Source organism: Apodemus sylvaticus, chromosome 15 (genome assembly GCF_947179515.1).
Source record: "Apodemus sylvaticus chromosome 15, mApoSyl1.1, whole genome shotgun sequence".
Taxonomy (NCBI): Eukaryota; Metazoa; Chordata; class Mammalia; order Rodentia; family Muridae; genus Apodemus; species Apodemus sylvaticus.
Window position 1 is genome coordinate 77,769,307 of NC_067486.1, and position 27,882 is coordinate 77,797,188.

The following is a 27,882-nucleotide window of genomic DNA, read 5'->3' on the forward strand; positions in this document are numbered from 1 at the left end:
AATAGCCAAAAGTCACCAGCTTTCCCTCCCCATCCCCACCCCCACTGACAACACAGCTCACCTTCTTCCTCAGCAATATCGCTATTCTTACTGCCCTATACTGAGAACTAATGAAGGGAATTGTCAGCCTTGTCTTGCTCATGATTTTAATAACATTGCTTTAAGTTTTTCCTCCATTTAGCATGATCCTGCTCCTATATTGGGTTGAGATGTGTTTGTTCCAAAACAGTTTCTCTCTCTCTCTCTCTCTCTCTCTCTCTCTCTCTCTCTCTCTCTCTCTCTCTCTCTCTCTCTCTCTCTCTCTCTCTTCTGTGCTTGGACCCTTGAACCCAAGACACAACCCAGGCTAACCTCAAACTCTCAGCAATCCTCCTGTCTCATTCTCCTCAGTGCTGGGATAAGAAGTATATTCAACCCTGGCCACTGCCTACTTTCTGATAATGAAATGCTGGTAGACATCATGTTGACTAGATTATCTTCCAGTTGGGTAATTACACAGATTTAGAAACACTGGTATGCAAGTCTAACTATTCCCGAGCATTGTCTCGTGAGCAGGTGGGGGGAGCAGAAAGAGCAAGGTTCTCACTGAACTGAGACTCCCTAAGCCTCCCTGTGGCACCCGTGCTCTCTCTGAGGTGAGGAAGTTCCATCTGAGAATTCCTGTCTACCTTAGAGAGAATGTTCCAGAGAGCGACTATAAACCTCTGCGGCCAAACTCAAGCTTTGGAGACAACTTCAGTTCGCCTCCAGACAGGGATGGCTGAAAGGAGACCACCATAAACTCATCAGGTCTGAATTTTATTTCACCCAGGATGAGGGTGATGAAAGAAACGTGCTTCCATGATACACGCGTCCGAGGATTCTTCCGGTCCTTCCACTCGGGGTGTTGCTGGGGCTACTGCGCCACTCGTGAAGGTTCTGCCTGCCGCTCAGGCGCTGGCTCTGCCCCTGCCTTTGAGAGTCTGCCCTTGTACTCGCACGAGTTTAGGAGCCTCTGTAATATAGTAAGACGCTGTTAATCTCCTGCTTCTGATCAAGCAGTACAACCTGTTTCAGGGTGAGAAGGGTTCCCGGTGACACTGGGTCTTCATGCTAAAGTGTAGACAGTGAAGTGAAAGGAACGCTCAGCTCAAATGCAGTTTCCCACAGCAGCCAGACCCACAGCCACAGGCAGGAGCAGCCCTGGGAAGCCGCATGCGCATTTCTATTCCTGCACACCACCTCAGTGCACTTTGCAGGCACTTTGCTTTCTCTAAACTGAGTTTGTGGCGACTCTGCAGTGAGTGAGTCCCTTGATCACACATTCTGACTGTTCTTGTCCCACAGTCTGTTCTCCTCCCAACCTGTCAGGGACCCCTTCTCCCTACAGGTTCGCTTCTGGGGTTCAGGTCTTTGTTTAGTGTTCAGGGAATTTACCTAAAGTCTCTCAGTGACCTTGAGTATGGAGCTGCCTGGTGGAGCCTGGAGGACTGATCAGTGGGTTCAAAGAATCCTATTTTCCCCCCCAGGCAAAAGCACAGCGTGTGTTGTAACCCTCACACCTACCTCACATTCTGAGGCAATGGGTAATAATCTCTTTCTAGTTTTCCAAAGTCAATGGTCTTCAGGGTCATAACAAAAAGAGGGAGCAACCTTAAGGTGAGGCTAAGGAACTGGCTCCTAAGAGGAAGTAATGAAGTTTCCATCAACTCGCATGACCCACCTTTGTCACAGGAAATAAAAGGTTGCCTTAGCAAACCTGGTTCTCTATTCGTTCTTCTCCTCTCTGTCCTTAGTGTTGGGCTCAGAACTTCTGAGAACTAAGGATTGTTTAATCCTCCCTCAGCAACACCACCAGACAGCTCCTGCTTGAGAGCCTTGTGGCAGAGACTAGCTAGTGGGTAGACTGGTGAGGAACACTGTCACCCAGAAAAGGAGTTCCAAGGACAAGCTGCTCAAGTGAGAGTCTCCTTGATATAATTCACCACTTGAGAAACACAGAGTCAATTCATTACTCCCCTTTCTCCATTTGATCAGCCCGTTTCTCTTTTCTTATCTCTCTCTGACATCTGGAAGTTTTGCTATTATTTTTCCCCATCATAAGCTCAACTGTCAGTCTGTTGATTTTCTTTGTTTTCTAGATGCCACAGTTCTGTTTGGAAATGCTAATGTGCATCTTGAGATACCTGCTCCTTATCAGAGCAGTGGATTCTGGCAGGCTTCTTCCTGTATTGGTTCAGAAGGTGTGAGGCAGGTTCAGAAGGGATTCAGAATGATGGCAGCTTTATTATCAGTCCACAGGGATTTAGGAAGTCCCATTGACAGGCTGTTCTGAAGCTCATGGCTTGATGACTTATATCACAGTATTTGTGCTTGGGCAGTAGGGAAAGAGGCTGGGAAAGCATTTGCAAAGCTACCTAGGCTGTATAAGTTAAGAAAGGGCATCAAGGAGATCAAAGTCAGAATATTCTGTTGTTTCTGTGGGTGAATCCTTCCAACTAACTGGCTTCCATGGGGGCCCAGGACATTTGTGGGAAGATACTTCTAGAAAATCAGATATCAGCTTATCTGATGACAGGCTATCTGGTTGTACATGGATATCAGGGATCAAATCATCATGGATCTCAGTGTCGTATGGTGATGTGGTAGCTTCCACACCTTCAATGAAATCTGAGTCCTGAAAACCATAAGAGGCAACAGTCGGCTGGTCTAGGGGAGAGTTCAAGGTCGGTCCTTCTGTCCTTCCCTGTCTCCTTGTAGATGTAGTACTGTCTTCAGAAGAGCTTACCACATGCTCTGTTCTCTGGTCAGTGTGCTTCACATTGTTTTTGTCTTTATTTGTATGTTTACCATGACCAAGACCACGACCATGATCATGACTATGACCATGTCCCACTCTATGCGTATGGCCATAGCTGTGCTCCCTTTGGAATCTTAGATAATCAAGTTAATTTGATGCCCATGACCAAGGCCATGTGGTTTCTGGAGTCCATGGCCAAGACCAGGCCTCTTTGGGGGGAAAGGGCCATTGTCATGCCCATGCTCATGACCACTGTGAGTCTTAGCCTTTATTTGCTTTTCTTGCAACCAGCCATGCCCATGTGTGGGTCCTTCATTTTCTGGATCCCTCTATTTTTGTTCCCTGGCAATGTTGGGTGGACTTACAGTTATTCCTCCTTTTGTTTCTTGTACTCTGACTGACCGGAAAGGTGAAAAGCCTGGAGGCCTCCTCATCATTGTGTTCTACAGAGGAAGTATTGAGATGAACACATTATGTTAGTACCAGGCTGTCAAAGAAGGAAGAAGAGATTAAGAACCTGATGATGCCACTCTGTATTACAATGGAGTCTTTCCCAGATTTTAAATACTATATTACTCTTCTAGAAAAATAAATCTACAATATTTCTTCTCTTTTGATTATTCTTGATATTTGTAGGCTTTGTTTGTGGTTGTAGTCATCGAACTAAGAACCTTGTATGAGTCAGGCAGGGACTCAAGCACTGACCCGATTATTCTTCTTAATATTACTCTAAGGCTAAGGGTTTCTCTTCATTTAGAAAAGTGGGTGAGTTGAGCCCATAATTTCTAGGGTGCTCAGTTTGATGACTGATTTCATTTCTCTTCCAACCATTGCTGTTATTATCTTTATGACTAAACTTTGTCAGGCTGTGCCACCATAGGGCCTGCTCACAGCGTGAAGGGAAGGCCTTTTACAATGTGTTAGAGAGAATAAGAAATGACTGGAACCTGAACCAGGAAGGAGAGGGGGCTCTTTGCACAGAGGTGTGGCTTTCTGGATATGTCCCACCTTCCCCTTCACTAATGTGGGAAGGGCACGGTTGAGGCCAGTGTTCAGAGATGAAAGAACTCAGGCTCCAGAGTCAAACATCTTCTAGTAGAGGGGTCATGATGGAAAGGATGGGCTCAGAGTTGACCTGCACTCAACACTACACACTAAGTCCACTTTGCTGAAAATAAAAACCACAGCACCTGCCTCTCAGGGCCCCCAGGACTGAGGGGAATGTGCAGGGATCTTGCTGTGCAGAGCCTGGGATGAGGGACTTAGTGAAGTGACTCAGTCTGGAGCCTCAGAGCACCTCAAATCTTAGTGTCTCATCACTGGCAAGTGACGAAGCCCTAGGTACATTAATTCTTAAAAGGACGGTGCAAGAGTGTGGCCTTTCAGATTTGAATGGTGTGGGAACCCCTTGAGGACCACTTTTAAAATGCAGTTTGGTGTTCATTAACTGTGGAAGGGGAGTGAATCCACGTTTCTCACAAAGTCCCTCAATGCACAGAGCACAGTAGTGCTCGGGCCTCGGGTGTGTCTTGGCAGTATGTGGGGTTCATGCCCCGTCCTTCTCCTCACTACCAGACACAGTACTACCAGGGAACACTGACAATGAGTTAAGTGACTGAGATGCTACCTGTTTTCTTTTCCAGCCATAAAACTCAAGATCAGCATAGAAATGTCCAAATTCTTACAGGTTTAAAATGGTAGTCCTTCCCCCAGTTTATTTCAGTAATGATTCATTTTCAATATTGATTTTTGGAACAGGCAGAAGTGACCCCAAGCTGACCATATTTAAATCCTACCATTTGTAATGGTTGGCATTTGACAGTCGGGAAGACTTTGTTCTCCCAAGGTCTCATGTACACGTTAGCCTTGCAGTTGAGACTTTGCTAATCATGAGGCAGAAGACAAGAGAAAATAAATCAGCATTAGTCATGAGGCACATGAGCAAGTGACCCTTAGACCCTCACACAGGGACAGAGCTACTCACACCAAGGTGGTTGACCTCGCATTCTGCTGTCAGCTCTGTATTACTCTCCTTGGAACATTTGGTTTCTCTGGCTATGAACTCAATCACATACATTGCTCCAGCTACCACCTGTGATGTTAATTAGAACACAACAAGTATTTAATGAGGATTGTTTTTTTCCGAGACATTATTTCTCTGTGTAGTCCTGGAACTCATTTTGTAGACCAGGCTGGCCTTGAACTCAGAAATCTTTGCCTCCCAAATCCTGGGATTAAAGGTGTGCACCACCACTGCCCAGCTTAATGAGGATCTCTATAACAAATTACACTTTTTTTTTTTACTTCAGTGAGTTTAAATTTAGAATCTTGAAATTTTAATTATAAACTTATCATCTTAAAAGTTGTACTTTCAAAGCCCTCATTATCTGATGCAACGTTTTGTTTGTACACATATCTAAGATTTTCATGGGTAATTATTGGGCCAGCTTTCTTCACTGAGTAAAAAAAAATGTAGGCTAAACTCTTTACTTTAATATACACATATTAATTTTAATGTTCAAGGGCTTCAAACCGCACCTACCAAGTAACTCAAGGGCTTAAATTTTAGCACAATCTGAGGTAATAGAGGGAAAACTTAAATTTTTTTTAAACCTTTTTTGTTGTCTTGTTGCTAAATACTGAATCAGAAAACTATTATATACTTTAAATTATCCAATTAGGAAAACATTTAGATCATCTACTAATTCTCTTATATTTTTGATACTAAGAAATCTCTGAAATCTTTAAACAAGCCAGTCATTGGTTGAACAGGCCTGTAATCCCAACACTGGGGATGCAGAGGAAAGTAGATCTCTGTGAGTTCACGGCCAGTCTGGTCTAGAGAGTAAATTTCAGGTCAGTCTGGACTGTATAATGAGATTCTCTCTCAAACATGTTTTTAAAAAAGTAGTTAGGAATATGTCTAACCAAACATTTCAAAGACTACTACAATGAAATTCTCTATAATAAAATTTTCTAGATATTGGCAAAGAAAATTACAGAAGATACTAGACAATGGAAATATAGTTCATGTTCTTGGCTAGGCAAAATTAATAGTGTGAAAATGTCTATACAACCAAAATTAATATACAAAATTAATGCAATACCTATAAAAAATTCCCATGTTATATGTCATAGGCTTAGAAAAAAAGGCATGGATTTATTTGAAATCACAAAAGACCAAATGGCCAAAGCAGTCCTAAGGAATAAGACAACGCTGAAGATATTATAATACGTGACCTCAAATTACACTATAGAGCCACAGTAACAGAGACCGCCTGGGACTGACACAAAAACAGACAGGAAGACCAACAGCACAGCAAGAACCTGCCCCAGGTATCAACAGATGGGACTTCATGAAAATACAAAGTCTCTACACAGCAAAGGAAACAATCAGCAGGGCTCAGAGTCCACATGTTAGGAGAAAATCTTTACCTCTTAGGTAATCTCTTAGGACAACAGCTGATATCCAGAATCAACAAAGAGTTACAGAAGTTAAATATCAAAGGGAGAAAACTTTCAATCAGCACATAGGAAACAAACTAACAGGCAGTCCCTAAAGCAGGAGACTCTTCCGCATCAAACACTCTGTACAAAGATGCCTTTATGTTTCTGCCTAACACTCAACAGTAAGTTTCTGCTTGACTTCATTTATGCATTTTCCATATTGTGTACCTTGGTATTAACAGTAGTGTGTGTGTGTGTGTGTGTGTGTGTGTGTGTGAAGATGGGATCTTGCTTTGTAGTCCATTCTGACCTAGAACTTGTGGCAATCCTCCTGCTTCAGCTTTTGAGAGCTTGGATTCAGGTGTGCACCACAACACACAGCACAAGATGTTTCTATGAGAGATGAGACTGAGATGTCAGAGAATGAAAACCGTGGTTTTCATAGCTGGTATTTTGCTAATTACACAGTGGTTTCTTATATTTGTGCACCATTTTGGAGTTTGGAAGTGATTCGTTATACATTACCTGACTTGAACCTTGCCTCAGATATTTTCAGGTAGAGAATACAGCTTTTTTTCTGTCTTTGTTTTGAGACAGGGTTTCTCACTGTAGCCCTGGCTATACTGGAACTCACTTAGTAGACTAGGCTGGCCTTAAACTCAGAGATCCACTTGCCTCTGTCTTCCAAGTGCTGAGATTAAATTTGTGGGCAACCACTGCCCTGCAAAAACAGAGCCTTTTAAAGATACTTGTCCAAGACTCTCAAGCACACAGCGGAGTGGGGACATGGAATTTAAACCACCAAATCCTGTTACCAAGTACTGTTTCCCCAACCAAAGCCAAGCTCAAAGGTTACATTGTTAATCCATCAACACATAGGCTACAACCTTCTATTTTACTAACCATGTACAGACCTGTGATGTTGCTTTTTTCACGGTGTCAATCTTGAAATAGAAGGTATGATTATTCTCTGCATTTAGCTGTGCAATGGAATGACCCAGTGCCTCCTTCAGCTCCGGGCTGTCTACAGGTATTTCCTTGGGGCAGCCACGACAATTCTTGGAAAGTGGGTCTAACAAACCATGTCCTGAAAAAAAAAATCAGGTTTACAGTTACACACCCAAAGAGTAGCCTTGCCCCCCACAGCCCCTGCATCCTCATTCATGCAGAGTGCATGGAAACAACAGGGGTAAGGGAAGGTGGTCCACGAGACAGTCACTGCTCCCTGTGTCCTTGAACTCACTCTTAGGGAAGCATGTTTGCCCATGTTCGCCCATATGCTGTAGTTGCTTTGAGTTTTAGATTTACTCCCTGATACAGGATCTCATGTGTCCCAAGCCAGCTTTGAATTCTGTGTGTAGCAGTTGACCTAGAATTTCTGATCCCCCTGCTTCAGTTTCCCAGCTGACATGGTTACAGGTATATGCTACCATGCCCACTTTCAGTTCAGCAGTGTGTCCCATGGCTTGTGCACAGTGGTGCTCCTCATGACCTGTGCATGGTGGTGCTCCTCATGACCTCTGCATGGTGGTGCTCCTCATGACCTGTGCACAGTGTTTGTGATGGTTTCTGCATAATTGGCCCAGGGAGTGGCACTGTTGGAAGGTGTGACCTCGTTGGGAGTAGGTGTGGCCTTATGGGTGTAGGCTTTAATACCCTTGTCCTAGCTGCCTGTGATCAAGTATTCTGCTAGCAACCTTCAGGTGAAGATGCAGTAGCTCCTCCTTCCCATGCCTGCCTGAATGCTGTCAGGTTCCCACCTTGATGATACTAGACTGAGCCTCTGAACTTATAAACCAGCCCCAGTTAAATGTTGATCTTTATAAGAGTTGCTTTAGTCATGGTGTCTCTTCACAGCAGTAAAACCCTAAGACAGTGGTGCTCCTCATGATAGATGCACAGTGGTGTTTCTCAACATGACACATTCACAACTATATATCAGTGTGAGTGAAGTCAGTCATTTGATTACAAATGCTCACTTAACTATAAGCTTTCTAGAAAGTTCCTCACATAGAAACACATAGGAAAACACACTTTTACCTGGAAGGATTCCACTGTGGGTAGTTAAAGAGATGCAATTCTCTCCAACTCAAAACACCAGATTTAAGGACAATTTGTACAAAAGGAAAGGCAGCTGACACTGTCCCTGAAGGCTACCTTGTCTGGGGAAGCCACATAGTTCCTCAGTCACCGTGCTGTCTTGGCCACTTACAGATACAGTGCTGCTAAGCAAGGAGGACCCAACGCTTCCCGTGTCTCCAAGTGTGCTTTCTCACCTGGGTAAAGGTCACAGGTCTGCGAGAAGTCGGCGATTTTGTTATCAATATTCACAACGACATTACCTCTACACTCACCATCATCCTGGTGGTTCAAAATCATAAACAGAAGTCATTGTGAAAGCAAACAACTAGCAAAAGTAAAAGACAGCATGTCTACTTTACAAATCATTGCATCAGGAAAAGGAAGAAAAAGGAACAAAAGCAAAAGAGATAATGAGAAACAGAGATAGCGGTGATGTGATATCCATGCCAAGGAGGAACCATAGAGGGGGAGGAAATAGGATTGCCCAGTGCACAACAAATGCCTAAGTAAGACAGGATCTCTCATCGAACCCTGAGCTCATTGATTCCAGTAGGCTGCTGTCAAGTGAGCCCAGGAGTTCTGTCTTTGTCTCCCTGGTGCTTGGATTATAGATGTCTGCATGGGAGAGAGAGATGCAAAGACAAGCCTTTACTGACTGAGATATCTCTTCCCTGACTCCAACTCTTGCTTGGTTTCCTTTTAGTGGCTGTTGAGCATATGGCCTTCACATGTATCTGCACAGGTGAATACACACACATGTACATACATGCATACACCACACACACGAAGAAAAGAATGAGCAAAGAATGTAATTACTCATCCATAAATTCAACCCATAAACTTATGAAAATATTTCAAGAAAATAAACACATTGACTCAATTAATGATTGAGAAACTAAAATATATTTAGCTATAAAATACTAAATTTTAATGCAATAGATCTTAAATTGATTTATCTAAGCAAACAACTAATGAATGAATGAAGAGTTTAAAAGACTTTAATAACTATATTTATCACCTATAAATCTGAGGCCTTATTCTGAAGAAAACCAAACACAAAAATAATTTCATTTTCAAAAATGTTTGCTAAGGAGGATTGCCTTTGAGGGAATCACTGGGAAGGGTGTCCCTCGATCCTGTGGAGGCTTGATGACCTAAAGTATGGGAATGCTAGGTCGCTGAGGCAAAGGTGGGTAGGCAGGTGGGGGAGCCCCCTCATACACGCAGGGGAACGGGTGGGGGCTTATGGAGGGGAAACTGAAGAGGGGATAACATTTGAAAGGTAAATAAATACAATAATCAATAAAAGATGAAAAAAAATGTGTTACTAATTATCAAAAAAAATAGCAATAATGCAGGCATCCAAGGTAGGAGGGCTGTGGAAGAACATCTATGGGATCCTTGTGGGAATATTATTACAGTCGTGTTTAAAGATTAACAAGATTTCTAATGACTAGGAAAAGTTCTTAGGTGAAAAAAAATAGAGCATGTAAACTAATCACAGGACTGGAGAAATGGCTCTGAGTCTCAGAGTACTAAGTCTTCTCATGGAGGACCAGGGTTTGATTCCCAGCATCCCACGGCAACTCACAACCACCTGCAACTACAGTCCCAAGGGATCTGATGCCCTTGCCAGCCTCTGTGGACACTGTATGTGCATAGTTTATGGATTATACGTGAAGACAAAAAGCTCATATACTTGAAATAAAATACAAAATATAAAAGAAATTAAATAAAATAATCACAACTTCTAAAAAAGAAAAAGTCTCTGAAAAATTCCCACAACTCTCCTTTCTCTCCACCCATGAAACAGACGAAGGGGAACGTGCAACAGCCCTCAGGGTGAGGACCATGTGTTTGTCTTTGTGTCTCCTGATAGCTGGTGGTACTGTGGATCTCCACATGTACTTATTGGCTACCTGTAAATCTGGAAGTGTCTGTTCAGTCCTTTGTCCATTTTAGAAGTGGTCTGACTTTGGTGTTGAATTCTGGGATTTTGAACGTGCTCTTCATACTAAGCCCTTAAAGGGCAAAAGATTCATAAATGTTTCATTTGTGTCTATCTAGTAGAGTCCTTTATGATTCTTTCTGCAACTACAAATCAAAGCATGATCAAGTAGAACATTTGAGAAGTATTGAAGAAATCTCAATAGGTATGCAAAATCAGAAAAAAAAAAAACCTCCCACAACTCTTCCTGAAGGTTAACAGTGTTCTGTATTATTACAAATTTATTTCCTATCACTTTTATATTTATATTACTTTACCTTGTATAATTCTTTCTGTATACACAGTTTCCCTTCCTTCCTTCCTTCTTTCCTTCCTTCCTTCCTCCCTTTTAAAAAAATTAAATTGAAACAAATTTTGAGATAGCACAATCTCTCAGATGACGTAGAACGAGGTTTGGAGAGCAGACTGGTCTTGAACTCAGGGACATCTCCTGTTTCTGGAGTGCTGATAAAGGTGTGTGCCACCACACCCAACCTTCTTGCTTCCTGTCTTCCTTAATTTATTTAGGTCTTTTTGTTTTCTTTCTGAAACAGCAACTTTTCAACCCAATGATGGCCTCAAAGCCACTGAAGTTAAGGATGACCTTGAACTCCTAATCCTCCTTTCTCCGTGACTCCTGTGAGTACTGTCTGTGTCCTGTTTCTTTTTCTTGTCCTTAACATATTGCAATGATTTGCTAACGTCACAGAAACTCAGGAAGCAGTATTAATCTATGGTCCTCTGTAACTTGCATAACCATTTCCTAAGGATACATATAGCTTTATGTCTCAAATGCTTTATGATGAAAATTCGCAAAATGTGATCTAGATTTCCCACCTTTCCCGCATAACATAGAACTCTCAAAGCAGAGGCACTGTATTAAGGAAAAACTATAATAATATTCTGGGAAGTTTATTCCTCAGTCACCTCGGTATTCACTGATCACAGATCAGCCACTGACATCATTTCAATGACAAGATGTCATGCACAGCGGAAGATTCCCAGAATGCTTTTATTAAAATGGCAGAAGAGGGAGGATGAGAAACACCACAGGAGAGTTTGCAGGAAAGACCCTGTGTGACCATGGAGCACACATGAAGGAGGAGGAGGTCAGGAGGGTGTGACGACCCATCACCATGACAAACCCCACTCCTAATCCCTCACAGGATGTAACTATGTAGTGTGACACAAATGGATTCCTTGACCAGCACCTGAGGTCCTAAGACCCTGGGTGGACATGAGTGTGAACTACTAAATGACATATCAGTGTTAAGTCACAGAGCTTGACAGTCTTAGAAGTGCTGCCAGCAAAATGTGAAAGATTATCATTAAATATCTACTACTTACACCATTGGGAAGGGACACACAGTCTCCAAGGAGAGAAGGAAAATGGTCCTTTGAACAATTTGTTTGCACAATTGAGTAGGTAATGTCAAAAATTGTGCCAGCTACCACCTGAAATGATTTAGGTTGAATGAGTATTTGAACATCAGGTTGAGCAATATTCACAGTGAGCAAAAGTTGTAAACGTCTTTAAACATTGAACTGGATATAATAAGTGCTAAAGAAATACAAACCATTATTATTACTAGGCAATAGTATCATTGAATGAATATTGAGTATTGTGATAAACACACATACAGACATGTACACATACATATATAATACACTCCACATGATACTTCTAAGTAACCACAAATGTAAAATTATATTCATATATAATATATATATGCATATAATGTATTGTATATATAATATGCATATCATAAATATTTTATTTTACATCTATATCTTCGAAGACCCCACAAGCATTCTTTCCCAAGTTGCCAAGATTGCCTATATCACCCAGTTTTGTGAAGCAATATAATTTTCCAGCTGGAAGCAATGTGAAATATGTGTGGCCTTTGCTGGTGAGCCCTCTGGTTGCAGGTCACCAGGCAGTGAGGCTCTCCTGCTTTGTCCTTGGCAGCCCCTTCCCACCATCTGTGTCCATGTTCACCACCGTCTCTATGCTGACTGCTGTACATCAACGCAGGTGGGTAAAGTACACTTCTCACACAGGAGCAAGTTAAACTAAAAGTAGAGATTGTTTGTCTCTAAACTGAGGGATTCTTAAGAAACCAAAATTCAAAGGACCAGATGAGCTTTCAGAAAAGCCCTGATAAAGGAGCCAATACAGGATCTGATTCCAAGCTAGGCCTGGTGGTTAAAGATTTTAATCCCAGCATCAGAGGCAGAGGGAGGAAGACTCTGTTTGATTAAGGCTGCCTTGGTTTACAGAGTGAGTTCCAAGGAAGCCAGGACTGTGTATAGACTCTGCCTCAGACAAACAAAGAAAGAAATGATCAGGTTACTAGAAATTTCCACTGAACGCCTCAAGGAGGAAGTGGGCAGAATAATTTAGGGCATACCCAGAAAGTGATGTCCACCTTTTTACAAACAATTTAATATTCTGAGAATTTAATTATTCTTAATTAATGAAAGGAAGATAAAAATATAGATTGGCAAACCCTTAAAGATAGGATGACTTCCATTTTTCCATTTCTGGGAAGAAAACATGATGCTGAGGGAACTGGAGTATGAAAGTTTTCCTTTCCTTTAACATATCTCACATTTCTCACTTGAACCTCTGAAAAGTTCCCAGCCTTAAGAGTTAGTCTCATGAAAACACAGGACACTCCAGCACCATGCCACATGTGGCCAGGCAGGTCCCTCCTGCCAATGATTCATTTTAGGTGACAAAATGCCAATCAAACAGATTTTTAACCACATCACATGTCATGAACATTTGAAAAACAAACCTGACTGTGGGCACTTTTTACTTCTCTGAGAGCAAAGAGGTGGCTATGGTCTGTGTTGTTGTTGAAATGTTCGATGGCGTGTTTCAGAATAGGCTCCAGTTCTGGGCTTTCTGTCGATATGCGGCTCACACAACCCATACAGGGCAAATCGTCTGTCCCAGTGGGGCGTTTACCTTGACAAAGAGCAGACAAAGAGACAGTATTAATAACTGAAGACACACCTTATATTCAAGGTCCTAAACCCATGAGACCATTTAGAAAGACCCTGAAAACCTAACTTTCTGTAACTCCTGTATGAGTTAAAGATGAGACTGTAGGACTCCTGTGCAGCCAAAGGCAAGATGGAGAGTGTTGGGAAGAGTTATTTTATGCTACACTGTTTATTTCATCTTTTGACAGGGCCTCATATATTCAAGCTTGGTCTGGAACTGTCTATGCAGCGAAGGCAGGCTCCACGTGTCAGGTCTTCTTCCTCTGCTTCTCTCCAGAGGCTTCTAGGCTTGCTGTATGGACTAATAGGGATGGAACCCAGGCCTTCAGGCATAGGAGCTTCTCAGAACAGGGTTCAGCAAGGAAGTTGTGGGAGGAGAATTGTGAGTGCTTGTGAGAGCACTCCAAGAGTACAAGACAGGAGTCTCGTGACCTCAGTTTCTTGCAAGCACAGCATTATTCTTGGAGAGATGGTTCATGCTCCTCCCAGATGTATCGCATAGGAATGGGTTTATGTCAGATTATTCATTATTGTTTGCTGTTGTTATTCAATTAAATCTTTAAACTCCCTTGTATGTGACTGTATTATTTAGGATTCTCTAGAGACACAGAACTTATGGAATATGTCTATATATTAAGGGAGTTTATTGTAATGGTTAAAGCCTGTAGTCCAACTAACCCAACAATGGACAGCTGTGAATGGTAAGTCCAAAGGTCTAGCAGTTGCTCAGTCCTTGAGGCTAGTTGTCTCACCTGATCTTCTGTATAAGCTGGAATCCAGAAGAAGTAGAGTCCAACAGATGTGCTGGCAAGTAAATGCAAGCACATGAAGAAAAGAGTCTTCCTCTTCCAGTGTCTTTATGTCGGCCACCAGCAGAAGGTATGGCTCAGATTAAAAGTGTATACCACCATGCCTGGATCTGGACCTCGCTTAGTCCCAGGGTGACCTTGAACTCGGATCTCCTTTCCTCAGTCTCCTGAGATTAAAGGTGAGTACTACCAGCCAGGCGGTGGTGGTACATGCCTTTAATCCCAGCATTTGGGAGGCAGAGGCAGGCAGATTTCTGAGTTCGAGGCCAGCCTGGTCTACAGAGTGCATTCCAGGACAGCCAAAGAAACCCTGTTTTGAAAAAAAAAAAAAAAACCCAAAAACCAAAAACAACAACAACAACAACAACAACAACAAAAGGTGAGTTCTACTTTGCTTGGGTTGCTTGGGCCTAAGCTATTCATGGCCACTGTGCCTTAATATCTCCATGTCAAGATCCAGATCAGAAATGTGTGTCTTCCAGCCTCAAGATCTGGATCTCAGGTGAGCCCTCCATTTCTGGATTGAATTTCATTCCAGATGTGGTCAAGTTAACAACCAGGGGTAGCCACCTCATTGACTTTATGGAAAACCATGATTTTGTCACATGTGGCTTCTCCCTGTGATTGTTTGTATACAGCTTGAACTCATGAGAACCTTACTGAACTGACCTTTCCTAACCCTCAGGGAACACATGATCTGAAGTCTGAATAGAGGTGGTTACTTTCTGAGCCTGTAGTCTGCCTCATTTATCAGCTCCAGTGTCCCAGGTCCCGCCAATGTTAGAGTGGTGAATTTAGCTGAGCTGCATCATTAGATCCCTATGTTAATGTATTTTCATGATCACAGTAATACATAACTCACCATTTTATAAAATGGAGCACATTACAGATATATCTTTTTTTTCAAGGTTAACGAGAGCTCCATGACACCTAAGTATCTGATAAAGCCAGGCTAATGCTTTGGCTCCTGAGAAGAGCCCTCCCCGCTAAACAGGATTGTCTTTCCATTTTTATGTCACACAGTATTGTTCAACTTCTTTAGCTTTACATTCAGTGTTGCATCATCTAAAACAAGCCATTGTAAGGTAATGTGCTGGCCAGAAAGAATTCCTCTCTTTTTTCATATGACTAAAAGAGGCTTTCTCATTGTCAGCCCGAGAGGAGCCTTTCTTTCCTTGAAGACCATCTGACCTTGCTATCCCCATGCAGGTGTTGAGCTATGCTCTAGGGAGACATTAAGTGTCACATCGGTAAAGGGATGACGGTCAGGTAGAAAGGACAGAGTGTAGACAGATAATTTCATGGGATGTGCAAGAGCTAGGAAGGACAGGAGGCCAGAGCGGGCTGAGGGAGGACATCTACGGAAAACAGGAGCACCCTGAGCTAGAAGGAAGAAGGCGGCAGGAGGCATCAACAGACATGAGGGGGGAGGGGTGTAGGGGGCCGAGAGAAAGGGCAGATGGCCCTGAGAAATCAGGATGGGAAAGGCACAGGAGTGTGGGAGGTGGCATCTATTCAGTTTGCCAGAGTGTCCAGGGTGACACAGAGGGCCAGTTTGATGTAGGGACTGTCAGAGAGAGGAGGCTGTGCTCCAGGCAGGAGATACTGACCCTGTTTAGAGGCACTATCTACATCCAATGTGCGCAAGTTCTTTGACAAATCTGATGAGAGCTGTAGCCTCTCACTAGGAAAATGCAGATAATCAATATTTACATAGAATTTAGATTCCCATAGACTCTCAGAAGTGAAGAATATGCTGATGTGGAATGAGGAACCACTCCATGATTTGCAATAAAACAGTCACATATTTTTATAGGCATTTATATGAAATGTCCACGGCGAGAACCCTGTCCAATAGAGGATGGCTGCAGAGAGTGGTATGATCTGCAGAGATGCCACCTCAGGATCAAAGGCTCTCTTATCTGTTGGGAACACACTTCCTGGGAGCCTACTGTCCTTGGATCTCTCCTCCCACCTGTCTCCCTCCCTCCCCCTCCCCTCTTTCCTTTTGAGACAAGGCCTCATATACCCCAGGATATCCGCCAGGTTACTCTGGAGTTGATGATGAACTTAAAGTCCTAGTCCTCCTGCCTCAACCTCCCCAGTGTGGGAATTATGGGTATGCACTATCATTATACTCACATGAAGTTGGATCTTAAATGTGTTACAAAGCCTAATTCAGGTAATTTGTTGCAGTAGCTGAAAGATGACTTATCACGATAGTTATGATCTGGTCAGTAGGCTAAGTCTTGGGCTATGCTGCTGAAAACCAACCTGTCCATCATTGCTTGCTGTGCAATACAGCTCTCCTCAGGACTGTGTGGTATATGGTATATTTACTGCTGTCAGAAAAGCCTTATAAACAGTTTTCGCTTCTCTGCTTGCAGAAGAGGTTGGATCAGGGAACTGGACAGTTCTATAACTGTTGAGAATTTGATGGGAAGGTTGGGAGACTTACAGATCAAAAGAGGTGAAAACCACAGGAGCTGTGGAGATGACCAGGGTGGATTTGCACACACACACACACACACACACACACACACACACACACACACACACCAGCCATCTCTCATTCAGGACAGAATGGAGTAGGAGAAGAGATCAGGCTTGAAGGATGGAAGAGTGAGAAGGGTGATGTTCCTTTCCTGGGTAACTGAGTGCCTTCCATGCTGCATATTTCTATACAGATGGCTTTGAAATATGAGCAGAACTTTTCACTGCTGATGGGAGCTGATGAGCTCTTTTCTGCCTTGGACTGATTCCTTTAAATGCAGCTTCTTACAAAAGCTGAAGTTTAGTGCCTTTGCAGGTTCTATGTGGACAACTTAGGCCAGTGTATGGAAAATACGCCCTTATGGAGAGAACCATATCAAAGCCTCTGAAGACGCTGCTCCAGGAATCTCTCTCTCTCTCTCTCTCTCTCTCTCTCTCTCTCTCTCTCTGTCTCTCTCTCTGTCTTTCTCTCTCTCTGTCTCTGTCTCTCTCTGTCTCTGTCTCTCTCTGTCTCTGTCTCTCTCGCTCTCTCTCTCTCTCTTTCTCCCTTCCAGAGGCCAGCTCCAGGAAGATTTTCATAATTTCATGATTGACATCGCCCATACCACTCATCCCTCTATAAACCCTTGGCACCTTTACAACATTATACAAAATGTTAATATTGGCTGTATCTGTTAATAAGTTGCTTTTTATTTTTATTTTTTTTAAAAAAGATTTGTTTATTTTTTTAATGTATTTGAGCACACTGTTGCTGTCTTCAGACACACCAGAAGAGGGCATCAGATCCCATTTCAGATGGTTGTGAGCTACCATGTAGTTGCTGGGAATTGAACTAAGGACCTCTGGAAGAGCAAGCAGTCAGTGTTCTTAACCACTGAGCCACCATCTCTCCAGCCCTTATTTTTATTCTTAAATGACATTTTTTCTTTTTGCATTTTTAAGTAAGGACCTTTTTAAATTACTCTCCTACAGAGTATCTGTATAACCTTAGCTAAGTTATGTTCAGACTCCGTTTCCTCATTTGAAAAATGAGATTGTAACACCAGACTGACTGACCTGTAATGGGTGGAGGAGTTAATGTATGTAAAGTCCCCAGATGACAACTGTTCAGTGAGTGTCAGCTATCCTTGTCATACAGAGTCTGTGCTAAGATGCCCAGACATTGCATGTTTAGATTTATCATCTCATTTCCTAGCACCCCATCCTGTCAAGGGTGCAGTTCAATTATGGCCCTTCTGAGTCAAGAAAAAGGAAAAGGAAGATGATAGAAATTTGGAATAAAGTGGATGAACAACTTTAGTCCCAGCACTGAGGAAGCAGAGGGAGGCAGATCTCTGTGAGTTCCAGGCCATCCTGGTCTAGAGAACCAGCTCCAGGATAGTCAGCATTGTTACACAAAGAAACTGTGTATTGAAAAACAAAACATAACCAAGAACAAACAAACAAAAAAATAGAAAAGGAAGAGGAGGAGTGGTGTTGAGGTTCGATCTTATGCTATTTATTTTGTAATACTAAGTTGAGGACCCAAAGACCTGATTGTCCTAGAGACTAGAGAGTCCACACATACATCTTGGCCCCAAGTAATTCTTATTGGTAAATAAAGATGCCAACCATCCATAGCCGGGCAGAAGGCGTTTAGATAGTGTTTAGCTTTCCTGGGATTGCGGGTCAGAGAGAGATTCCCCGGGGAGAAGAAGGTGCAGGAAAAGAAGAAGCTGCCATGTATTATGTGAGCCACAGACACACGGCCCTGAGGCAGCCCACTGGAGTTAAGAGCAGCCCAGATGAAGCACAGGAAGTAATAGTTCGGCATTATTTATAGGAAAGTGGGTTCTAACAGTATAGATGGCAGGCGGCTGCCCAGCATTTGTACTATTGCAAATATGAAGGTCTTTCATCCAGGAACTGAATGACCTAAGGTGAGGTAGAAACCCTGGGACAGGATTACATAATTTCTACAGGAAAGAAGGAATGATTCCAGACCAGCGTGCACCTCAAAGCCCACACTCTGCTCCATGTAGGATGCTGAGTAGGACTGAAGGCAGATTCCTGCTCCCTCATCCTTTGTCAGCCAGCCCAGAATCCCCACCTCCACCCACCCTCCCTGACACAGCACAGGGAGTTATGATAGGTCTCAAGGGATGATTGACATGAGCCTGGCCCAATCCAAGAACTTGTTGCAGTGCTTCCCTGCCCAACATCTACCGCAATCCCAACACTGCAGATGCCATTGCCACCTTGTGGGAGGGTGAAGTGGTCTGGACTGGACTGTGTTCTTGGTACATAGGAATAATTTACATCAACATTCTACAATCCACAGGTTCCTACACAACAGGCCAGGTCCCCAGACGTGTCACCTACCTGGAGTAATGTTGCAGGTCTGCCGGGCTACGGAGAATTTATTTTCTCTCTTTCCCACAGTTGCTGTGCATTCTCCAGTGGCCTAAAAGAAAAGAGGGTCTGACTGATGTGGTAGACCTCTGCCACGTCTGGCATGGAGAGGACCCTACTTCCTGATACTCTCTAGAGAACCGACAGGAGCAGGTAAGAATCACCTCCCACCACCTAGAGTCTTGGAGCCACTCTGCTCTGGGACTCACTAGCAACCTCCAGATCGCCACTGCCCTTCCACCCCTTCTACCCCTCCCTCCTTCCCCGTCACTGCCCCTTTCCATAGGATGTGGTAGACCTGTGCCACATCTGGCAAGGAGAGGGCCCTACTTCCCAATTCTCTCTAGAGAACCCACAGGAACAGGGCATTCGAGAATTGGCAGGAGCAGGTCATTTGAGAACTGGCAGCAGCAAGGCATTCAAACAGGTAGAAGTGGGGCATTCACGAACCAGCATCAACAGGGCATTTGAGATCCATTAGCAGCAGATCATTTAAGAACTAGCAGCCTGCAGGGCATTTGACCCTTGACAAGTCTGCCACAGGGGAAGCCCCAACATGTGATACTTCCTGGAGAATCAGCTGTTTGCAGGGCATTGGACAGTAAGAGAATCCCAGGAGTACAGAAACATAGGTCTGTAGGACAGAGAAGATAGAGACAACAAGACCAGCTAATACCAGAGAACGAGATGGCCAAAGGCAAATGCAAGGTCATTACCAACAGAAACCAAGGCAGCATGGCACCATCAGAACCCAGTTCTCCCACAACAGCAAATCCTTGCATACTCTGTCACATCAGAAATGCAAGAACTAGATTTAAAATCACATCTCATATTGCTGATGGAGGACTTCAAGAAGGACATAAATAACTCCCTTAAAGAAATACAAGAGAACATGGGTCAACAGGTAGAAGCACAAAAATCCCCCAAGGAAATACAAGAGAATATGGATCAAAAGGTAGAAGCCCTTAAAGAGGAAACACAAAAATCTCTTAAAGAAATACGGGAGAACATGGGTCAACAGGTTGAAGCCCTTAAAGAGGCAATACAAAAATCCCATAGGGAATTATGAGAGAACATGGGTCAACATGCAGAAGCCCTTAAAGAATCCCTAAAAGAAAAACAGGAGAATATGCGTCAACAGGTAGAAGCCCTTAGAGAGGAATCACAAAAATTTCTTAAAGAATTTCAGGAAAAGCAAACAAACAAGTGAAGGAACTGAACAAAACTATCCAGGATCTAAAACTGGAAATAGAATCAATAAAGAAATTGCAAAGTGAGACATCTCTGAAGATAGAAAACCTTGGAAAGAATTCAGGAGTCATAGATGCAAGCATCAACAACAGAATACAAGAGACAGAAGAAAAAAATCTCAGATGCTGAAGATTCCATAGAAAACATTGACTCATTGAGTCAAAGAAAATGCAAAATGCAAAAAGCTTGTAACCCAAAACATCCAGGAAATCCAGGACACAATGAAAAGACCAAACCTAAGGATATAGGAATAGAAGAAAGCAAGGATTTACATCTTAAAGGACCAATAGACATCTTCAACAAAATTATAGAAGAAAACTTCCCTAACCTAAAGAGATACTCATGAATATACAGGAAGCCTACAGAACTCCAAACAGATTGGACCAGAGCAGAAATTCCTCCTGTCACATAATAGTCAAAACACCAAATGCACTAAACAAAGAAAGAATATTAAAAGCAGTGAGATAAAAAGGTCAAGTAACATATAAAGGCGGACCTATCAGAATTACACAAGACTTCTCACCAGAGACTATGAAAACCAGAAGAGCCTGGGCAGATGTCATACAGACCCTAAGAGAACATAAATGTCAGCCCAGACTACTATTCCCAGCAAAACTTTCAATTACCATAGACTGAGAAAACAAGACATTCCATGACAAAAGCAAATTTATACAATATCTTTCTACAAATCCAGCTCTGCAAAGGATAATGGGTGGAAAATACCAACACAAGGCAACGAACCACACTGTAGAAAAATCAATAAGGTAAACTTTCAACAAACCCAATAGAAGATAGCTACACAACCAGAATGTCACCTTTAACTAAGAAGATAACAGTAAGCAATAATCACTTTTCCTTAATATCTCTTAATATCAATGGTCTCAATTCCCCTATAAAAAGACATAGACTAACAGACTGGATACGTAAACAGGACCCAATGTTTTGCTGCATACAAGAAACCCACCTCAGTGACAAAGACAGTCACTATTTAAGAATCAAAGGTTGGAAAACAATTTTCCAAGCAAATGGTCCTAAGAAACAAGCTGGGGTGGCCATTCTTATATCAGATAAAATTGACTTTCAACCAAAAGTTGTCAGAAAAGATAAGGAGGTGTCCCTTCCCACCTCCAGAGTTTGAGCTGGCTTTCAGCCTCTGCTCTGATCATCAGTTCTCAGCCTGTGAAATTCCTGGCCTTTGTTCTTTATAGAACAACACAGCCCTCTGCTGTCACCTGGAAGCTACAGCAGCCCCACCTAGAAGCATTCCTGATCTGCTAGACTTACATTTCTCTGATCTCAGCAGGTGACCCGCTGAGAATGGAGTCAGCAAGACCCTGACCTCACCTGGAAGTCTGGGAGGAGTTTTCCCAAGCTATATATTGACTAATAGTTATTAAAGTTTCAGTCTTGATCCGCAAAATGTCTTGACTCAATTCTCTTTTCACCACTTCCCTGTCCATCCCTCAGTTTCTCTTCCAGGAACCAGTTCGCAGTAGCAACAGAATACAAAAAGGAGGGACACTTTATACTGGTCAAAGGAAAAGTCTACCAAGATGAACCCTCAACTCTGAACATCTATGCTCCGAACGCAAGGGCACCCACATTCATAAAAGAAGCTTTAATAAAGCTCAAAGCACACATTGTACCCCACACAATAATAGTGGGAGTCTTCAACACCCCACTGTCAAAAATGGACAAATCATGGAATCAGAAACTAATCAGAGATACAGTGAATCTAAGTGAAGTTATGGACCAAATGGATCTAACAGATATTTATAGAACTTTCCACCCTAAAGCAAAAGAATATACCTTCTTCTCAGCACCTCATGGTACCTTCTCTAAAACTGACCATATAATTGGTCACAAAACGGGCCTCAACAGATACAGAAATATTGAAATTATTCCATGTATCTTATCAGATCTCCATGGTCTAAGGATTTTCTTGAGCTCAAAAGCAATGGAAAACACACATACACATGGACTTTGAACAATGCTCTTCTCAATGATAGCTTGGTCAAGGAAGAAACAAAGAAAGAAATTAAAGACTTTTTAGAATTTAATGAAAATGAAGACACATCATACCAAAATTTATGGGACACAATGAAAGCAGTGCTAAGAGGAGAACTCATAGCTCCGAGTGCCTCCAAAAAGAGAATGGAGAGAGATTACACTAACAGCTTGACAGTGCACTTGAAAGCTCTAGAACAAAAGGAAGCAAATACCCCCAATAGGAGTAGATAGCAGTAAATAGTCAAACTTAGAGCCAAAATCAACCAAACAGAAACAAAAAGAACTATACAAAGAATCAACAAAACAAGGAGCTGTTTCTTTGAAAAAATCAACAAGATAGATAAACCCTTAGCCAAACTAACCAGAGGGCACAGAGACAGTATCCAAATTAATACAATCAGAAATGAAAAGGGAAACATAACAACAGAAACTGTGGAAATTCAAAAAATCATCAGATCCTACTACAAGAGTTTATACTCAACAAAGTTTGAAAACCTGGATGAAATGGACAACTTTCTAGATACATACCAGGTGCCAACGTTAAAACAGGATCAGATAAACCATCTAAATAGTCCCATAAGCCCTGAGGAAATAGAAGCAGTCATTAATAGTCTCCCATAAAAAGAAAAAAATAAAAGCCCAGGACCAGATGGGTTTAGCAGGGAATCTATCAGCTCTTCAAAGAAGAGTTAATACCGATACTCTTCAAACTTTTCCACGAAATAGAAACTCAAGGAACACTACCCAGCTCATTCTATGAAGCCACAATAATGCTTATACCTAAACCAAACAGAGACCAAACAAGGAAGGAGAACTTCAGACCAATCTCCCTCATGAACATTGATGCAAAAATACTGAACAAAATCCTGGCCAACCGAATCCATGAATGCATCAAAACTATAATTCACCACGTTCAGGTAGGCTTCATCCCACGGATGCAGGGATGGTTCAATGTGTGGAAATCCATCAATGTAATCCACTACATAAACAAACTCAAGAGAAAAAAAAACCCCACATGGTCATTTCTTTAGATGCTGAAAAGGCTTTTGACAAAATATAGCACCCCTTCATGATAAAAATCTTGGAGAGATCGGGAATCCAAGGCCCATACCTAAACATAGTGAAAACAATATACTGCAAACCGATAGCCAACATCAAACTAAATGGAGAGAAACTTGAGGCAATCCCACTAAAATTGGGGACCAGACACGGCTGCCCACTCTCTCCCTATCTATTCAATATAGTACTTGAAGTCTGAGCCAGAGCAATCAGGAAGCAAAAAGAGGTCAAAGGTATACAAATTGGAAAGGAAGAAGTCAAACTATCACTATTTGCAGATGATATGATAGTATACTTAAGCAACCCCAAGACTTCCAACAGAAAACTCCTAAAGCTGATAAACAACTTCAGTAAAGTGGCTGGATATAAAATTAACTCAAGCAAATCAGTAGCCTTCCTCTACTCAAAGGATAAACAAGATGAGAAAGAAATTAGGGAAATGACACCCTCCATAGTTGTCCCAAATAATATTTCATACATAGGTGTGACCCTGACGAAGCAAGTGAAAGATCTCTATGACAAGGACTTTAAGCCTCTGAAGAAAGAAATCAAAGAAAGTCTCAGAAGATGGAAAGATCTCCCATGTTCATGGATTGGCAGGATCAGTATAGTAAAAATGGCCATCTTGCCGAAAGCAGTCTACAGATTCAATGTAATCCCCATCAAAATCCCAAATCAATTCTTCATAGATCTAGAAAGAGCAAATTCTCAAATTCATCTGGAATAACAAAAAACCCAGGATAGCAAAAACTATTTTCCACAGCAAAAGATCTTCTGGGGGAAATCACCATCCCTGACCTCAAGCTCTACTACAGAGTGATAGTGACAAAAACTGTTTAGTATTGGTATGGAGACAGGCGGAAAGATCAATGGAACAGAACTGAAGACCCAGAAAAGAACCCACACACGTACAGTCACTTGATATTTGACAAAGGAGCTAAAAATATCCAGTGGAAAAAAGACAATATTTTTAATAAATGGTGCTGGAACAACTGGAGGTCTGCAGGCAGAAAAATGCAAATCGACCCATTCTTATCTCCTTGTACAAAGCTCAAGTCCAAGTGGATCAAGGATTTACACATAAAACCAGACACACTGAGGCTTATAGAGGAGAAAGTGGGGACAAACCTTAAACACATAGGCACAGGGGAAAAGTTCCTGAACAGAACACCAATGGCTTATGCTCTAAGAACAAGAATCGACAAATGGGACCTCATAAAATTGCAAAGCTTCTGTAAGGCAAAGGACACGGTCAATAGGACAAAACGGCAACCAACAAATCAGGAAAAGATCTTTACTAACCCTACATCTGATAGAGGGCTAATATCCAACATATCCAATGCACTCAAGAAGTTAGTCTCCAGAGAATCAAATAACCCTATTTAAAAATGGGGTTATTCTCAACTGAGGAAACTCAAATGTCTCTAAAGCATCTAAAGAAATGTTCAGCATCCTTAGTTATCAGGGAAATGCAAATCAAAACAACACTGAGATTCCACCTTACACCAGTCAGAATGACTAAGATGAAAAACTCAGGGGACAGCAGATGCTGGAGAGGATGTGGGGAAAAAGGAACACTTCTCCATTGTTGGTGGGATTGCAGGCTGGTAAAACCACTCTGGAAATCAGTTTGTCGATTCCTCAGAAAATTAGACATAGTACTACCTGCTGACCCAGCTATACCACTCCTGGGCATATACCCAGAATATGCTCCTACATGTAATAATGACACATGCTCCGCTATATTCATAGCAGCCTTATTTATAATAGCTGGAATCTAGAAAGAACCCAGATGTCCTTCAACAGAAGAATGGATACAGAAACTGTGGTATATATACACAATGGAGTATGTGACCTTGTGATTGTTCTTCAGGGGTCAGGGGAGAGGCAGAGTAAGGCCTCTAAACTTGAGCCTTGATGTGGAGTTCTTTGGCTGCTTCTTTGTCACCAAGATGGATGCCATGCCTTAGGACCAACAGGATGAGCTTCATCTTTGATTCCCCCTCAGTTTCAATGGGTGCCTGCTCTTCACATAAACTTCAGTTTAACCTCTTAGAACATCCACACTGCTGGCTGCTAGTTGTTCCTGATTCCATGTGCCTCCCATTGCCTCAGTTTACCCACCTTGTGGAAACAGCACCACAGGTACTTGACACATGTCACCATGAACAGCTGATAACTGTCTGAGGTGACAAGGGACTCTGCTGTAAACAAGTGTCTTGGAACCAAATCGTCAGGTGTGTCCCACACTGCATACAAGTTCCATACTGCTCTGTCAGTTTACCAGTTTCATTTACATTTCCTAGCACTCTGAGGGTTGCATGGGGCAGGCTGGGGCTTTCTTATAAAGAGCACACTCACGGCTTCCTCAGCGTTCTTGAAGTCACAGTCCTGCCAGTCGAGGCCACTCTGAACAGAGCAGTTACCCTCCTTGATTTGATACTTGAAGTTATAAATTGTTTCAAGGCCATCCTGAGGAAAGCAAAGGTGACACCTTAAGTCACTCAGGGGACCCAGCATCAAGTTTGTACACCCTGACACATTACAAACACCAGTCTTGAGCAGACCTAGGGAGAGACACGCTTATTAAAATATAAATGTTTACATTTGCATAAATATTCCTTGGAATGATGTTTATAATGTGCTTTATTCTTAGTGATTGCAAAGCAGTATCCACAGTATTATCCCTGCCCTCTTTCATGTAAACCCTGGTTCACATGTACATATATGAGCTCAACATGTCTGGTTGAAGCTGGCAACAGGACAAAGCCAGGAAACCCAGTAGCACAACTGGTAGATTGAGAAAGGAGGTCCTTGAGTTCAAGGCCAGGAGAATTACAGAATGAGGCCCTGACTCAAAACCCCAAGGGCCAGGGCACAGCTTAGTGGTACCATGTTTGACTGACCCATGCCTGGACTGGGTCCCAGAGAGGAACCAGGACCAGGAACCTGGACCCTGTACAACAAAATATCATGGACACCATGTGTCAGTCAATGGAGACACTAGGAGAATGTAGACCAAATGCCAGGAGGCAGAATGAACACTAGACCACAGTTTGACCTCCAGAATCAAATATGCTTGTGTCCCTTAGGGCTTTCTTTTTATCCTAATGGTGTCAAAGGTTTTGGGTTTTTTTCCTGCTAAAATAACTTGACCAATTCAAAGAAAGGGTCTTTTAAAATGAACTGTATAATATTATTTATCTTTTTGAAAACTTTTAAAATTTTAATTGTATTTTATTTTTATTTTAAGAGTATGACTCTTTACCTCATATGTATGTATGTATGTATGTATGTATGTATATATGTATGTATGTATGACTACTATGTATGCCTGGTGCCCAGGATGGCCAGAAGACACACCATCATCACTAGAACTGAAGTTATCGATGGTTTTGAGTTACCATGGGTGCTGGGAACTGATCCCGGGTACTCTGCAACAGTAGCCAGTACCCTGAACTGAGTGAACTGTCTCTCCAGTCTGTGAACATTATACTTAAAAAAAAAAACAAACCTCTTAACGACTATGTTTTTCTCTAGTTTATGCATTCTGCTTGCATTTGTTTCCTACTTGATTGCACTCACGAAGAAATAAAAGTTTACTAAAAACCTGCCAAAGTGCACTCCGGATGGAGGTTAGTTGGTAAAGTCCTGGCCCAGCATTTACAAAGTCCTGAGTTTGATTCCCCAGTTTCACATAAACCTGGGACGGGACACATGTCTATAATCCTAGTACTAGGGAGATGGAGGCAGGAGGACCAAAAGTTTAAGATTATTGTCGGGTACATACTCAGCTTGTGGCTAGTCTGAAGCTACATGACACCCTGGCTCAACCCCCGGCCCCCAAAACTAAAGAAAGTTAATGAAAACATTACTATCAACCAAGAATCAGCCACACACACTCAGTGCTGGATACTTAGCCCAAGGCGATAATGCCACCTGTCTTCTTATGCCCTGTCTCCATCCCCATGTGGAACTCTTACTTATGGCTGGGAGATGGCTGAGTTCACAGATGCAGTGGATTCTCCTGCTGCAAGCTGATTGAGTTGCTGGATTCCCCACTATTCCTGTCCCTTTCAAACATCCCCATCTACTTCAGTGTCTTTCTTTCTGGGATACTGCTCTAAAGATCGCCCAGGAAACTTAGGGACTAGCCATCTCCAGCCTTCTACCTCTATGCCCCAGCATACCAATTACAAGTGGTTTCACCAGAAAGCTGTCACTCACCGTTTTAGTGCCCTCGGCCACTCGGTACAACACAAACTGGTTGCCGCTTTGTAACCCACTGTTATACTTCTTCAGAGCAGTATCCGCAGCCTGAAAGACAGTCTCATCAATGCACTCAATTTCCTGGGAATATGTTATCTGCACTAAACTTGGCAGGAGCCTGGAGCAGAGGAGCAGGATAGTAATTAACTTCATGATTTAAGGTTCCCTCTAGGATTGTAGGGATTGTTTTACCAAGAACGAGGAAACCAACTCAGAAGCAGCTTTTAGCAGCCTCCAGTCTCTGACCTCTCCTGCCTCTGCTCTCTGCCTCATCACTCAGGTCCCTATTTAGA

General features: G+C 42.5%; 1 protein-coding gene across 3 annotated transcripts; it reads right to left on the bottom strand.

Annotated features, from left to right (window-relative positions):
• Positions 1–831: 831 nt before the first annotated feature.
• On the bottom strand, positions 832–27,821 carry LOC127665882 (T-kininogen 1-like). Of its 3 annotated transcripts, none has more exons than XM_052158489.1 (11): positions 27,548–27,821; positions 25,682–25,792; positions 18,971–19,052; positions 13,097–13,269; positions 11,643–11,750; positions 8,503–8,587; positions 7,141–7,313; positions 4,764–4,871; positions 4,576–4,662; positions 3,145–3,222; positions 832–994 (listed from the first exon to the last, which is right to left on the bottom strand). In XM_052158489.1, the coding sequence occupies exons 1-11, from the start codon at positions 27,740–27,742 to the stop codon at positions 896–898; spliced, it is 1,299 nt and encodes a 432-aa protein (XP_052014449.1). In that variant the 5' UTR covers positions 27,743–27,821; the 3' UTR covers positions 832–895. The 3 variants fall into 3 exon arrangements, with proteins under 3 accessions (XP_052014449.1, XP_052014448.1, XP_052014447.1); XM_052158488.1 differs by lacking the exon at positions 832–994 and adding an exon at positions 2,267–2,523; XM_052158487.1 differs by lacking the exon at positions 832–994 and adding an exon at positions 2,411–2,656.
• Positions 27,822–27,882: the final 61 nt, after the last annotated feature.